The 15,100-nt window shown below is 44.5% G+C and overlaps 1 protein-coding gene across 2 annotated transcripts in view; it reads left to right on the forward strand.

Annotated features, from left to right (window-relative positions):
* The window catches only part of LOC132763093 (vascular endothelial growth factor receptor kdr-like), a 290,667-nt gene that overhangs the window by 163,774 nt on the left and 111,793 nt on the right, over positions 1 to 15,100 (forward strand). For both annotated transcript variants that reach the window (XM_067471671.1, XM_067471670.1), the window contains exon 11: positions 5,580 to 5,700. In XM_067471671.1, coding sequence (XP_067327772.1) covers positions 5,580 to 5,700 — 121 coding nt within the window. The remainder of the gene's footprint in view (positions 1 to 5,579; positions 5,701 to 15,100) is intronic.

Consider the following 15,100-nt stretch of genomic DNA (forward strand, 5'->3'; position numbering starts at 1 on the left):
AATGAAAAGATTAACATGGCTTTTCTACTAGAAGTCTTTATCTTCTTCATCATCTTCCTAGTGTTTGTCCCACAAATTCGCAGGGTCCGCTTGTTTATGTCCGCTCAGTTGTGTCTCTCATTGTGTCGTACGTACTCCAGAGCAGGAACACCTTTGACCTGAAACACCACACCAGCTTGGTAAAATCAGCAAGCAGTTTATTGACGAATATATGTAGGCAAAGCACTACAAAATAGTAAAAAAGTAACAATCCAAAAACCAAGATAATCATAGAAGTAAACCAGGTCCATTAGTACATAGAAATCCATGAAGTCAGAAACTTGAAACCATGATCGTGTGAAAAAGATCTTGGAGTCCTCGTGGATAACAAGTTAAACATGAACCAACAATGTGATGAGGCGGCAAAAAAAGCCAATGGGATTTTGGCATGCATCAAGAGGAGCATAGTGTCTAGATCTAAGGAAGTAATGCTACCCATGCTCTATTCCGCTTTGGTTAGACCACACCTGGAATATTGTGTCCAGTTCTGGGTATCACAATTCAAGAGAGATATTGACAAGCTGGACTGTGTCCAGAGGAGGGCGACTAAAATGATCAAGGGTCTGGAGAACAAGCCCTATGAGGAGCGGCTTAAGGAGCTGGGCATGTTTAGCCTGAAGAAGAGAAGGCTCAGAGGAGATATGATAGCCGTGTATAAATATGTGAGAGGAAGCCACAGGGAGGAGGAGGGAGCGAGCTTGTTTTCTGCTTCCTTGGAGACTAGGATGCAATGGAACAATGGCTTCAAACTACAAGAGAGGAGATTCCATCTGAACATTAGGAAGAACTTCCCGACTGTGAGAGCCGTACAGAAGTGGAACTCTCTGCCCCGGAGTGTGGTGGAGGCTCCTTCTTTGGAAGCTTTTAAGCAGAGGCTGGATGGCCATCTGTCAGGGGTGATTTGAATGCAATATTCCTGCTTCTTGGCAGGGGGTTGGACTGGATGGCCCATGAGGTCTCTTCCAACTCTTTGATTCTATGATTCTATGATTAAGCCACAGGGAGGAGGAGGGAGCAAGCTTGTTTTCTGCTTCCTTGGAGACTAGGACGCAAGGGAACAATGGCTTCAAACTACAAGAGAGGAGATTCCATCTGAACATGAGGAAGAAATTCCTGACTGTGAGAGCCGTTCAGCAGTGGAACTCTCTGCCCTGGAGGGAGTGTGGTGGAGGCTCCTTCTTTGGAAGCTTTTAAACAGAGCCTGGGTGGCCATCTGTCAGGGGTGCTTTGAATGCAATATTCCTGCTTCTTGGCAGAATGGGGTTGGACTGGATGGCCCAGGAGGTCTCTTCCAACTCTTTGATTCTATGATTCTATGATTAAGCCACAGGGAGGAGGAGGGAGCAAGCTTGTTTTCTGCTTCCTTGGAGACTAGGACGCAAGGGAACAATGGCTTCAAACTACAAGAGAGGAGATTCCATCTGAACATGAGGAAGAAATTCCTGACTGTGAGAGCCGTTCAGCAGTGGAACTCTCTGCCCTGGAGGGAGTGTGGTGGAGGCTCCTTCTTTGGAAGCTTTTAAACAGAGCCTGGGTGGCCATCTGTCAGGGGTGCTTTGAATGCAATATTCCTGCTTCTTGGCAGAATGGGGTTGGACTGGATGGCCCAGGAGGTCTCTTCCAACTCTTTGATTCTAGGATTCTATGATTCCAGATCAACAGACTGGGCCACAGCAACGCCTGGCAGGGGACAGCTAGTTATTATTATTATTATTATTATTATTATTATTATTATTATTATTATTATATAGTAGAATGAATGCAGTTTGATACCACTTGAACGGCCAGGGCTTAAAGCGATGGTGTCCTGGAAGTTGCAGTTTTATGACATCTTCACCTCCTCTATTCCAACAAACAACACCTCCCAAATTCCCAAGGTATTGAAGTATGGCCGTGAAAGTGGTGATGAGAAATGGTCTCTCCTTTGAATGAATTCCAGTCTTTGGAGCTCAGCTCTGGCTTAGGAAGAGAGAGCGAAATGAGGGGAAAGCAGAGAAAGGGAAACAGACTGCAAAGCTCCGCAAGAGATCATAGCCCAAAGCTTTCTTTGCACTCCGCAGGGCTCTGGCAGAACAACAGAGAGGGCTCTGAGCATCCTTTGGCAGGTGCAAAGATTGTGCAAACGCCTACATTGGAGAAAAGAAGGGAGAGCGCATTGGCTCAACCAGCTGCATTCTGAGGAAGACTCAGGATAGGATACAGCTTGGAAGCGTTCTCTTTTCCAATGACAAGGAGGTGAAAACTGAAGTGACTAACTGGCTGAAAAAAGGCGGAGGAAAACTTCTATGACACGGGCATCAAAAACTTGTCCTAGAGGAGAGAATGTGTCTAGAACATGGCCATATAGCCCGAAAAAACCTACAACAACCCACTTGTTGGAGAACAAGCCCTACGAGGAGCGGCTTAGAGAGCTGGGCAAGTGTAACGAAGCGCGTATATGATCAAGGAGGGAATTAAACTCAGGCCTCACTTATTGGAAAGAATATATTGTAAACTAGGGTAGCTGCCACCAATCGTGAAGTATATGGGTCATCAATGATAAGATTTGGCTTCACAGACGCAGATTGACTGTGATGAAACAGTCTTCAACAAAAGAGAACAAGTTTATTTTGTACAAAGCGTGTGGTTACGAGTTGTTGAATGACTTCTGGAACTTTAAGTAACACTCTTTCAAATGATACAGCTTATAGCAACTGTTAGTGAAATGTAGCACTTTGCTGAGCAATGTTTCCTGAGGTGAATAGTAGGCCTGGGCGGTTTCGTTTCGTTAATTCGTAATTCGTTAATAATTCGTTAATTTTTTCAATTACAAAACGATAACGAACCATTCTGGAGCAATTATTTAAAAAAAACGAATTTTCAAAAACGTTTTGTAAATGCTTCGTATTTCGATATTGTATTCGTTTCGTTATTGTTTTCAGGTCGTTTCGTTATTATTTCTGCATGTCTGGGCCAGTTTTATGGTTTAATTAGTGAAAAAAAATTATAATATCACACCAACAGTCAAGAACAGAGGGAGAGGGAAGCTTCAGAAGGTTTTGGAGGTTTTTTAGCGTATTTCGCGGTCACGTCCGCCATTAACGAATCGATTCGTTATTGTTTCGGAAATAGATTCGTTAATTTTTTTACCATTTACGAAATTTCGTAAATATCGAACTTTTTAAAAGGAAAAATTTGTAATTATTTTAAATATCGAAACAAAAAAACCCCCCAAATACAAATCGATTTTAGAAATAAATTTTTCCGTTGTTACCCAGGCCTAGTGAATAGCTTTCTAATTTGATCTGTCCTTGATCAAACTACTGATCTCTAGTCTTCTCTCGACTAGCGATCTTAACTAGCTTTCTTTAGCCTTCCCTGACTAAAGAAACTATCTAGTTTTCTCCCTCCCGCCTTCCTAGGCTGTAAAACCTACTGCTATTCCCTCTCACTGCTCTTCCACTAAACTACTATCTCCGACGGCTGACTGAAACGACCTCCTAACTGGAACTGCTCACTCCGAGCTCCAAACCCTAACTGACTGCTTCTTTTCAAACGCAGATAGATTTCTCTCACTAGGCTCCGCCCACTTTCCACTCTGTACTGCTAGCCTGCCTTGGTCTCCATGGCAACGCCACAATGGATACAACCAATTATCTCTAGTTTTCAGCTACGGTTGCCAACCAAATAGTTAAACAGTTCAAATACATATACCTAGTTTCAATAACTTCCTTACAGCATGTTTAGCCTGAAGAAGAGAAGGCTGAGAGGAGATATGATAGCCGTGTATCAATATGTGAAAGGAGGCCACAGGGAGGAGGAGGGAGCAAGTTTCCTTTCTGCTTCCCTGGAGACTAGGACGCGGAACAATGGCTTCAAACTACAAGAGAGGAGATTCCATCTGAACACGAGGAAGAACTTCCTGACTGTGAGAGCCGTTCAGCAGTGGAACTCTCTGCCCCGGAGTGTGGTGGAGGCTCCTTCTTTGGAAGCTTTTAAACAGATGCTGGATGGCCATCTGTCAGGGGTGATTTGAATGCAATATTCCTGCTTCTTGGCAGAACGGGGTTGGACTGGATGGCCCAGGAGGTCCCTTCCAACTCTTTGATTCTATGATTCTATGACACCCAACCATAAAATTAGTTTCATTGCTACTTCATAATTGTCATTTTTCTGCTGTTATGAATAGTAATGTAAATATCTGATATAGAATCATAGAAGCAAAGAGTTGGAAGAGACCTCGTGGGCCATCCAGTCCAACCCCATTCTGCCAAGAAGCAGGAATATTGCATTCAAATCACCCCTGACAGATGGCCATCCAGCCCCTGTTTAAAAGCTTCCAAAGAATGAGCCTCCACCACGCTCCGGGGCAGAGAGTTCCACTGCTGAACGGCTCTCACAGTCAGGAAGTTCTTCCTCGTGTTCAGATGGAATCTTCTCTCTATTTGTGCCTGTTTTTTTTTTAATCACTGGGCCAAATTTGGCACAAATACACCCAAATTTGAATACTGGTGGGATTGGGGGAGGGTATTGATTTTGTCCTGTGGGAGTTGTAATTCCTGGGATTTATAGTTCACCTACAATCAAAGAGCATTCTGAACCCCACGAACAATAGAATTGAGCCGAACTTCCAACACAGAACCCCCATGACCAGCAGAAAATACTGTATTGTCGAAGGCTTTCATGGCCGGAATCACTGGGTTGTTGTAGGTTTTTTCGGGCTGTATGGCCATGGTCTAGAGGCATTCTCTCCTGACGTTTCTCCTGCATCTATGGCAAGCATACTCAGAGGTAGTGAGGTCTGTTGGAACTAGGAAAAAGGGTTTATATATCTGTGTAATGAGACAAAGGACTCTTGTCTGCTGGAGCTAGGTGTGAATGTTTCAACTGGCTTGATTAGCATACAATGGGCTGACTGTGCCTGAAGCAAACTCTTGTTGAGGGGTAATTAGATGTCCCTGCCTGCTTCCTCTCTGTTGTTGTGCTGTTGCACTTTCACACCTAGCTCCAGCAGACAAGAGTCCTTTGTCTCACCCTGGTCATTCCACAGATATATAAACCCATTGTCCTAATTCCAACAGACCTCACTACCTCTGAGGATGCTTGCCATAGATGCAGGCGAAACGTCAGGAGAGAATGCCTCTAGACCATGGCCGTACAGCCTGAAAAAACCTACAACAACACAGAAAATACTGTGTTTTCTGATGGTCTTTGGCAACCCTTTTAACTTACTTCAATTGTTGCAAACTATAGGTCAGCATTTCTCAACCTGGGGGTCGGGAACCCTAGGGGGGGTGTCTCAAGGGGGTACCCTTGAGACACCCCCCCCCCCCAGGGTTCCCGACCCCCAGGTTGAGAAATGCTGACCTATAGTTTGCAACAATTGAAGTAAGTTAGATTTAAGGTGGAAACTGGGACATATTCCCCTTAAAGAGGATTAATTTGGACCGTCCCTGCCCAATTGCAGTTGGAGAATCGAGTACTCAAAGGTCTATCAAACTGCATTAATTCTACCATTTAGATGCACACTCAGATCATTCTGTGCGCATTTTTCTTTGCAGATGCAAACAGCGTGGAGGGAAAAGCAAAGTGGAAGAGACCATTGGGAGCGAAGCCACATACACGGCAAACAGTATCAAGAGCATTAAGATGAGGACAACGACGCACGACGACAAGTTAAAGGTATTTATTTATTTATTTGGTTTACTTTTAACCCGCCCTTCTTACCCCGAAGGGGACTCAGGGCGGCTTACACATCCAAGGCACAATTCGATGCCCGTAACATACAACAGCAATAAAACGGAATAACGCAAATTAGCATTCGACAACAATACATTACATCTATACCCGCTAAAACCAATAAAACCAATAAAAATTTCATACATAGAATCATAGAATCATAGAATCAAAGAGTTGGAAGAGACCTCATGGGCCATCCAGTCCAACCCCATTCTGCCAAGAAGCAGGAATATTGCATTCAAATCACCCCTGACAGATGGCCATCCAGACTCTGTTTAAAAGCTTCCAAAGAAGGAGCCTCCACCACACTCCGGGGCAGAGAGTTCCACTGCTGAACGGCTCTCACAGTCAGGAAGTTCTTCCTAATGTTCAGATGGAATCTCCTCTCTTGTAGTTTGAAGCCATTGTTCCGCGTCCTAGTCTCCAAGGAAGCAGAAAACAAGCTTGCTCCCTCCTCCTCCCTGTGGCTTCCTCTCACAGATTTATACATGGCTATCATATCTCCTCTCAGCCTTCTCTTCTTCAGGCTAAACATGCCCAGTTCCCTAAGCCGCTCCTCATAGGGCTTGTTCTCCAGACCCTTGATCATTTTAGTTGCCCTCCTCTGGACACATTCCAGCTTGTCAATATCTCTCTTGAATTGTGGTGCCCAGAATTGGACACAATATTCCAGATGTGGTCTAACCAAAGCAGAATAGAGGGGTAGCATTACTTCCTTAGATCTAGACACTAGGCTCCTATTGATGCAGGCCAAAATCCCATTGGCTTTTTTTGCCGCCACATCACATTGTTGGCTCATGTTTAACTTGTTGTCCACGAGGACTCCAAGATCTTTTTCACACGTACTGCCCTCGAGCCAGGCGTCCCCCATTCTGTATCTTTGCATTTCGTTTTTTCTGCCAAAGTGGAGTCTCTTGCATTTGTCACTGTTGAACTTCATTTTGTTAGTTTTGGCCCATCTCTCTAATCTGTCAAGATCGTTTTGAATTCTGCTCCTGTCCTCTGGACTATTGGCTATCCCTCCCAATTTGGTGTCGTCTGCAAACTTGATGATCCTGCCTTCTAGCCCTTCATCTAAGTCATTAATAAAGATGTTGAACAGGACCAGGCCCAGGACGGAACCCTGCGGCACTCCGCTCATCACTTCATACAAACCGATACAAACCAATTATTGCCGGTCAATGTTCGCTATCTCATAGTTCAGAGTTTCCTTCCACATTTATCAGTCCTGCTGGTCCTATTTGTCTGGTTGTCCTTACCTAGTTAGCAGATTGCCCGAAGGCCTGGTCCCACAACCATGTCTTTACCTTCCTCCTGAAGGACAGGAGTGATGTCGATGCCTTGATATCCACTGAGAGTGAGTTCCACAGGTGAGGGGCCACCACTGAGAAGGCCCTGCTCCTCGTCCCCACCAGCCTCGCTTGGGAAAGCGGTGGGGTCGAGAGCAGGGCCCCCTCAGATGATCTTAAATTCCGTGGTGGGACGTAGAGGGAGATACGTTCAGACAGATATGCTGGACCGGAACCGTACAGGGTTTTGTAGGTCAAAACCAGCACCTTGAATTGGGCTCGGAACTGAACCGGCAGCCAGTGGAGCAGACACAACAAGGGGGTGGTATGCTCCCTGTATGTCGCTCCGGTGAGCAATCTGGCTGCCACTCGCTGGACCAGTTGAAGTTTCCGAACAGTCTTCAAGGGCAACCCCACGTAGAGTGCGTTGCAGTAGTCTATCTTCACCTTTCCCCACCAAAACTCCTCAACTGAAAGCTTTGTAGCTCTCTGGACCATCTTTCAAAAAAATCGGGTGCCCTGACAAATTTGTGGATCCTTCACGATGACATGATGGCAACAGTCTTGGACAGCAATGGCTTCCGAAGTGACCCATTCGTCGTGGAATCAGGTGTCAAACAAAGATGTGTTATTGTCCCATTCTTATTTTCCATCTTAATCGCTATGATACTTCAACTTGTCGATGGGAAGCTTCCCACTGGAGTGGAAACCATCTATTGGACAGATGGCAAGCTATTTAACCTCAGCAGACTGAAAGCCAAAACCAAGGTCACAATTTCTCTTATAGAACTCCAATATGCTGATGACAATATGCAATATGCTGAACTGAACCGGCAGCCAGTGGAGCTGACACAGCAGAAGGGTGGTGTGCTCCGTATGTCACCCCAGTGAGCAGCCTGGCTGCCGCTCGCTAGACCAGTTGAAGTTTCGGAACCGTCTTCAAGGGCAACCCCACGTAGAGTGCGTTGCAGTAGTCTATTCGGGATGTAACAAGAGCGTGGACCACTGTAGCCAGATCAGACTTCCCAAGGAACAGGCGCAACTGGTGCCACCGCCGAAACCTGGGGTTCCAGGCTCAGCTATGAGTCCAGGAACACTCCCAAGCTGGATAATAGGCATGTGCGGTCAATAAAAGAAATGTTTCAAAGGTCATTACAAAATCAGGGAGTGCTGGTATTTCGTTTCTAAAGTGTTTCTAAAGTATCATTAGTTAAAAAATGTATATAATGAGAGTAATGAAATTTTGTTACTTTTTCGTTCTACTAATTGTGCAAGTGGGGAAACTTCGGGGGCTCTTTTCTCCCTCATGTTTACAACTATTCAGGTAAAGCTTGCTACGATTGTAGAACACATTAACCACTGTTAGCCCATCAAGTTTCAGAACGTTTCACTCATCCACAGATTTTTGGCCTATTTTCAAAGTTTTTATAAGCAGCATGTTTAGAAACAAACTACAAGAGCAATCTCCTTGAATTTTCTATATGATGACACAAGATAGCAGGGGATCATTCCCCCCAACTTTCAGAAATATTCGTACATCTACTGATTTTGGGGAATTAAAAAAATTAGCCACAATGGCTATCTCCTAGAATCATAGAATCAAAGAGTTGGAAGAGACCTCCTGGGCCATCCAGTCCAACCCCATTCTGCCAAGAAGCAGGAATATTGCATTCAAATCACCCCTGACAGATGGCCATCCAGCCTCTGTTTAAAAGCTTCCAAAGAAGGAGCCTCCACCACACTCCGGGGCAGAGAGTTCCACTGCTGAATGGCTCTCACAGTCAGGAAGTTCTTCCTCATGTTCAGATGGAATCTCCTCTCTTGTAGTTTGAAGCCATTGTTCCATTGCGTCCTAGTCTCCAAGGAAGCAGAAAACAAGCTTGCTACCTCCTCCTCTCTGTGGCTTCCTCTCACATATTTATACATGGCTATCATATCTCCTCTCAGCCTTCTCTTCTTCGGGCTAAACATGCCCAGCTCCTTAAGCCGCTCCTCATAGGGCTTGTTCTCCAGACCCTTGATCATTTTAGTCGCTCTCCTCTGGACACATTCCAGCTTGTCAACATCTCTCTTGAATTGTGGTGCCCAGAATTGGAGACAATGTTCCAGGTGTGGTCTAACCAAGGCGGAATAGAGCATGGGGAGCAGGACTTCCCTAGATCATAGAATCATAGAATCATAGAATCATAGAATCAAAGAGTTGGAAGAGACCTCATGGGCCATCCAGTCCAACCCCATTCTGCCAAGAAGCAGGAATATTGCATTCAAATCACCCCTGACAAATGGCCATCCAGCCTCTGCTTAAAAGCTTCCAAAGGAGGAGCCTCCACCACACTCCAGGGCAGAGAGTTCCACTGCTGAACGGCTCTCACAGTCAGGAAGTTCTTCCTCATGTTCAGATGGAATCTTCTCTCTTGTAGTTTGTGTCCTAGTCTCCAAGGAAGCAGAAAACAAGCTTGCTCCCTCCTCCCCCCTGTGGCTTCCTCTCACATATTTATACATGGCTATCATATCTCCTCTCAGCCTTCTCTTCTTCAGGCTAAACATGCCCAGCTCCTTAAGCCGCTCCTCATAGGGCTTGTTCTCTAGACCCTTGATCATTTTAGTCGCCCTCCTCTGGACACATTCCAGCTTTTCAACATCTCTCTTCAATTGTGGTGCTCAGAATTGGAGACAATATTCCAGGTGTGGTCTAACCAAAGCGGAATAGAGCATGGGGAGCATGACTTCCCTAGATCTAGACACTATGCTCCTATTGATGCAGGCCAAAATCCCATTGGCTTCTTTTGCCGCCATATCACATTGTTGGCTCATGTTTGACTTGTTGTCCACGAGGACTCCAAGATCTTTTTCACACGTACTGCTCTCAAGCCAGGCATCGTCCCCCATTTTGTATCTTTGCATTTCGTTTTTCCTGCCAAAGTGGAGTATCTTGCATTTGTCACTGTTGAACTTCATTTTGTTAGCTTTGGCCAATCATCTCTCTAATCTGTCAAGATCGTTTTGAATCCTGCTCTTGTCCTCTGGAGTATTGGCTCTCCCTCCCAATTTGGTGTCGTCTGCAAACTCGATGATCCTGCCTTCTAGCCCTTCATCTAAGTTATTAATAAAGATGTTGAACAGGACCGGGCCCAGGGGGGAACCTTGCAGTAGTTTTGCCTAGCCCACATTGGACTAGGTTCCTTGCCAGAAGGTCATGGGGGACCTTGTTGAAGGCCTTGAATGTCTCTCTCTCGTATTAACCAATAGAACTTCCATTGAGGGATGTCTTCCCAGCCCAGCACAGAGATTGACTTCCTAGAAGTCTCAGTCCATCCTCCTCTTTGCAGATTCAGCCATTCATTGGAACGCTGGATGGCTGCTCTGACAGAAGGGCACATCGCTCTCCTCTCCTGATTGGGGCTTTCTGATGCATAGCAGAATTCTGGGAAATGTAGTTCAGGGCGGCGCCTTTTGAATCTCCTGCCATATGGCTCCTTGCCTTCCCAAACTACATTTCCCAGAATTCAGCGCAACGAAGCAAAGCAAAGCCAAAAAGGCTGCCTTTCCTCTTTAAATGAATTGCCTCTTGACATTAGGAGAGGGAAGCAGCAGTGAAAAAGCAGAGTTAGCTGGGAAAGTGTGCTGGTACGGCTGTACCAAGAGCTCCCACTTTATTTGCTTTGTATTAAATGTTTTCTTGCAGCCAGGGATTCTGCAAGAAGGTGGCTTCCTTTGGTTGCAGTTATAGGGCAGGCCACCTGTCCATCATTGTTAAATTTTGGTCCCGCCCTTGCTCAGGGCAATTGGGAAAGGAAGGGAGCCATTTTTACTTAGTCTCAGCAAGGAAAGCTAATGTACAGGACGTGTGCAAGCTTCCCCTGTACAAAAGCTTCAACCCTTAAGTAAGAATTTCACGAATTTGATCCGACTTATGACAAATCATGAAAAATTGCCACACTCACGTTTTGGATATCGCATCATAAGTACGAATTTCACTAATTTTATCTGACTTATAACAACTCACGAAAAATTGCCACACCCACATATTATTATTATTATTATTATTATTATTATTAACTACACTTATATACCGCCCCTTTCAGCCCGCAGGCGATATTACGTATGGGATATCATATCATAAGTATGAATTTCACAAATTTGATCCAACTTATGACAGCTCATGAAAAATTGCCACACCCATGTTTTGGATATCGCATCATAAGTACGAATTTCACAAATTTTATCTGATTTACGACAACTCACAAAAAATTGCCACACCCACATATTATTATTATTGTTCTGTCGCGTGCTGGGCCTGTAAAGAATTTCCTTTAGAACAGGACGTGCAACCTTTGCCCAGCGGGAAGCCAGGGGGCCCAAGGAGAAGTTCTCAGAGGTTTTCCACCACAAATGATCTTTAGATGGCTTGTGAAGTATAACGAAGTCTTTTATTAATGAACAATCCAAACAGAAACTTCTCTTGTCTTCAATAAAGCTAAACAAATGCTTCCAAGCTTTATGCAACTGGTGACTTCCTAATCTTGCCCACGAAGGACAGGCAACTGTCTTCAATAACTTCTTCTTTACTTTAAATGGAAAATCCCCTTTTTAACTTCTCCCAGGCTGACTGTAATCTAACCCTTACTGATGTGGGCTTTGCTACCGGGTCGAACTGTGTCTCAAACGCTGAGTGGACCTACCAGTAAAGGCTTAGATATTCTCCAGCTGGAGTTCTTTGGTCTTTAGGGCTGTTTTCCTGGAAATCTTTGGAGACTCTTAAGACTGTTTCCCCCGGAAAGTCTTAAGGGTCGAAGCTTTTGTACAGGGGAAGCTTGCACACGTCCTGTACATTAGCTTTCCTTGCTGAGACTAACTAAAAATGGCTCCCTTCCCTTCCCAATTGCCCTGAGCAAGGGGCGGGACCAAAACTTAACGATGATAGACAGGTGACTTGCCCTATGACTGCAACCATAGGAAGCCACCTTTCTGCAGTGTCCCTGAAACCTAGGACTGCAAACAAACATTTAATACAAAGCAAATAAAGTTGGAGCTCCTGGTACAGCCGTACCAGAACTATTATTATTATTATTATTATTATTATTATTATTATTATTTACTACAGTTATATACCACCCCTCTCAGCCCAAAGGTGATATCGTGTATCAGATATCGCATCATAAATACGAATTTTATGAACTTGATCCGACTTACGGGAACTCACGAAAAATTGCCACACCCATTGGATATCGCACCATAAATACGAATTTTATGAACTTGATCCGACTTACAAGAACTCATGAAAAATTGCCACACCCATTGGATATCGCACCATAAATACAAATTTCACGAATTTGATCTGACTTACGATGACTAATGAAAAGTTGCACATCCTTAATTGATGATATTGATCCCTCCAAATTCTCCTCCCGTGGTTTTCCCAGGCACTGGTTTGGCTTCTTTCTGGCACTGAAATCTTCAACATACTTGGGATTTTTTCACCCTGCGATCACGTTGCAATCTCCTCCGTTTATCTCTGGCAACAATGATGTAACTGCAATGCCTTTTCGAAAAGGAAGCCAAAAGGCACGATGACTCTGTTAAGAGAAACCTCACACGGCTTTTTAAGTCTGAGAAAGTGTACGGAGGGGCCGTGAGCCGTGAGAATCCTTGCAAAGGGCATCCAGTTAATGACTCCTCTTATCTCCCCCAAATGCCCTGCTGTCTTTCCTCTTCTCTCTCACTTTGTCAAATCCAGTTCTATTCCTGGAGTGTCTTATGATGCATCTACACTGTAGGATCAATGCACTTTGACACCACTTTGACCGCCAAAGCTCCAAGCTGTGGGATCCTGGGAGTTGTGGTTTTGCAAGGTCGTTGGATTCATCTGCAATTTACAGGATTCCATAGCATTGGAGAACTGCAGTTAAAGTGGGGTCCAACTGCATTAAGTCTGCAGTGCAGACGTCCCCTTGCTCTCTACATTGTGTGAAAGGTGCAAATCGTTCAAACACCTCCCTCAGTTTTTCCATTTTGAGACCATTCAATCCTCTCATCCGCACTGCGGGGGAATGGCTCCGTGCTGTTGGGATTTGTAGTTTGTGGTTGCACCAGAGTTCTCCAACAGAGAAGGACAAATGACTCACAAAAGTACACAATTCTCATGATTCCACAGTAGCTAAAGTGGTACCAAACTGCATTAATTCTACAAAGTGGCTTTATCCCATGAATATTGAATCACTGGGTCTATTCCAACTGGAACTGGCAATCTATATATATATAAATGCTCTGTGCATAATGAGTATCTTAAAAACAAAAGAACCAATGAACGAAATCACACCAAATTTGGTAACAAAACGTCTCACTACACAAGGAGTGACCATCACTCAAAAAGTTATGATTTTGTCATTTGGGCGTTATCGTTGCTGGGATTTATAGTTCACCTGTAATCAAAGAGCATTCTGAACTCCACCAACGATGGAATTGAACCAAACTTGGCACACGGGACTCCCCTGACCAACAGAAAACACTAGAAGGGTTTGGTGGGCATTGACCTTGAGTTTTGGAGTTGTAGTTCACCTACATCTAGAGAGCACTGTGGACTCAAACAATGATGGATCTGGACCAAACTCTGTACGAATACTCAATATGCCCAAATGTGAACACTGGTGGAGTTTGGGGGAAATAGAATCTTGACATTTGGGAGTTGTAGTTGCTGGGATTTATAGTTCACCTACAATGAAAGAGCATTCTGAACTCCACCAATAATGGAATTGAACCAAACGTGGCACACAGGACTCTCATGACTCAATATGCCCAAATGTGAACACTGGTGGAGTTTGGGGAAAATAGAATCTTGACATTTGGGGGTTTGGTGGGAATTGACCTTGAGTTTGGGAGTTGCAGTTCACCTACATCCAGAGAGCACTGTGGACTCAAACAATGATGGATCTAGACCAAACTTGGCATGAATATTCTATATGCCCAAATATGATCACAGATGGCGTTTGGGGGAAATAGATCGTGACATTTCAGAGTTGTAGTTACTGGGATTTATAGTTCACCTGTTAGAGATCCTAAATTGGGTCTTCTAAGTCCACATCACGGGAGCATGAAAGGATGGAGACAGTCCCAAAAGAGATTTAAAAAAAGGTTTTATTTTAGTTTCTTCATGAAGAAGACGGACAGCCAGGCAACATACACAGATGCTACCCTTCAAGTGACTGCCATGCCCCCTTGGCTTTTGACCACCAAATATATAACCTCAAGTAAACAAGAACATTTTTTGTCATGGAAAGTACTCTCTTTCCAGCCCCCTCTCTTGACCTTTTGATGGAAAGTACCTTCTTGTACATGCGGACTCTGCGCTTCAAAAAACAACCACAACACATCCTGTGTAAGAAAAGTACCTCTATTTATTTATTTATTTACTTTATTTGTATACTGCTGTTCTCAGCCCGTAGGTGACTCACAGCGGTTAACAACAAGAACAGCAAAAATTCAATGCTACACTAACACAGTATAAAAACAGTTAACATCATAACACATTATACAATAATATACAATTAACAACAATAGCCATTCGCTAGCGTCTCATCCCAAAAAACATGATCCAGATCCGTCATCCATTGATCCATTCCTATGTTCATTACACTCATTGCACTGACTATTCGAATGCCTGCTCAAACAACCCGGTTTTCACTTTTTTGTGGAATACCATTAATGATGGAGCTAGTCTAATGTCCGTGGGGAGGGCGTTCCACAGCCGAGGGGCGACCACCGAGAAGGCCCTATCTCTCGTCCCCGCCAGCCATGCTTGAGAAGCAGGAGGGATTGAGAGCAGGGTCTCCCCGGAAGATCTCAAAGTCCTGGTGGGTTCATAGGCAGAGATGCGGTCGGATAGGTAGCTTGGGCCGGAACCGTTTAGGGATTTAAAGGCCAACGCCAGCACTTTGAATTAGCAGATTGGTAGCCAGTGGAATTGGCGCAACAGGGGGGTTGTATGCTACCTGTGTTCCGCTCCTGTTAGAATCCTGGCTGCCGAATGTTGGACTAGTTGGAGCTTCCGAGCCGTC

This window comes from Anolis sagrei, chromosome 10 (assembly GCF_037176765.1).
Source record: "Anolis sagrei isolate rAnoSag1 chromosome 10, rAnoSag1.mat, whole genome shotgun sequence".
In the NCBI taxonomy this organism is placed as follows: Eukaryota; Metazoa; Chordata; class Lepidosauria; order Squamata; family Dactyloidae; genus Anolis; species Anolis sagrei.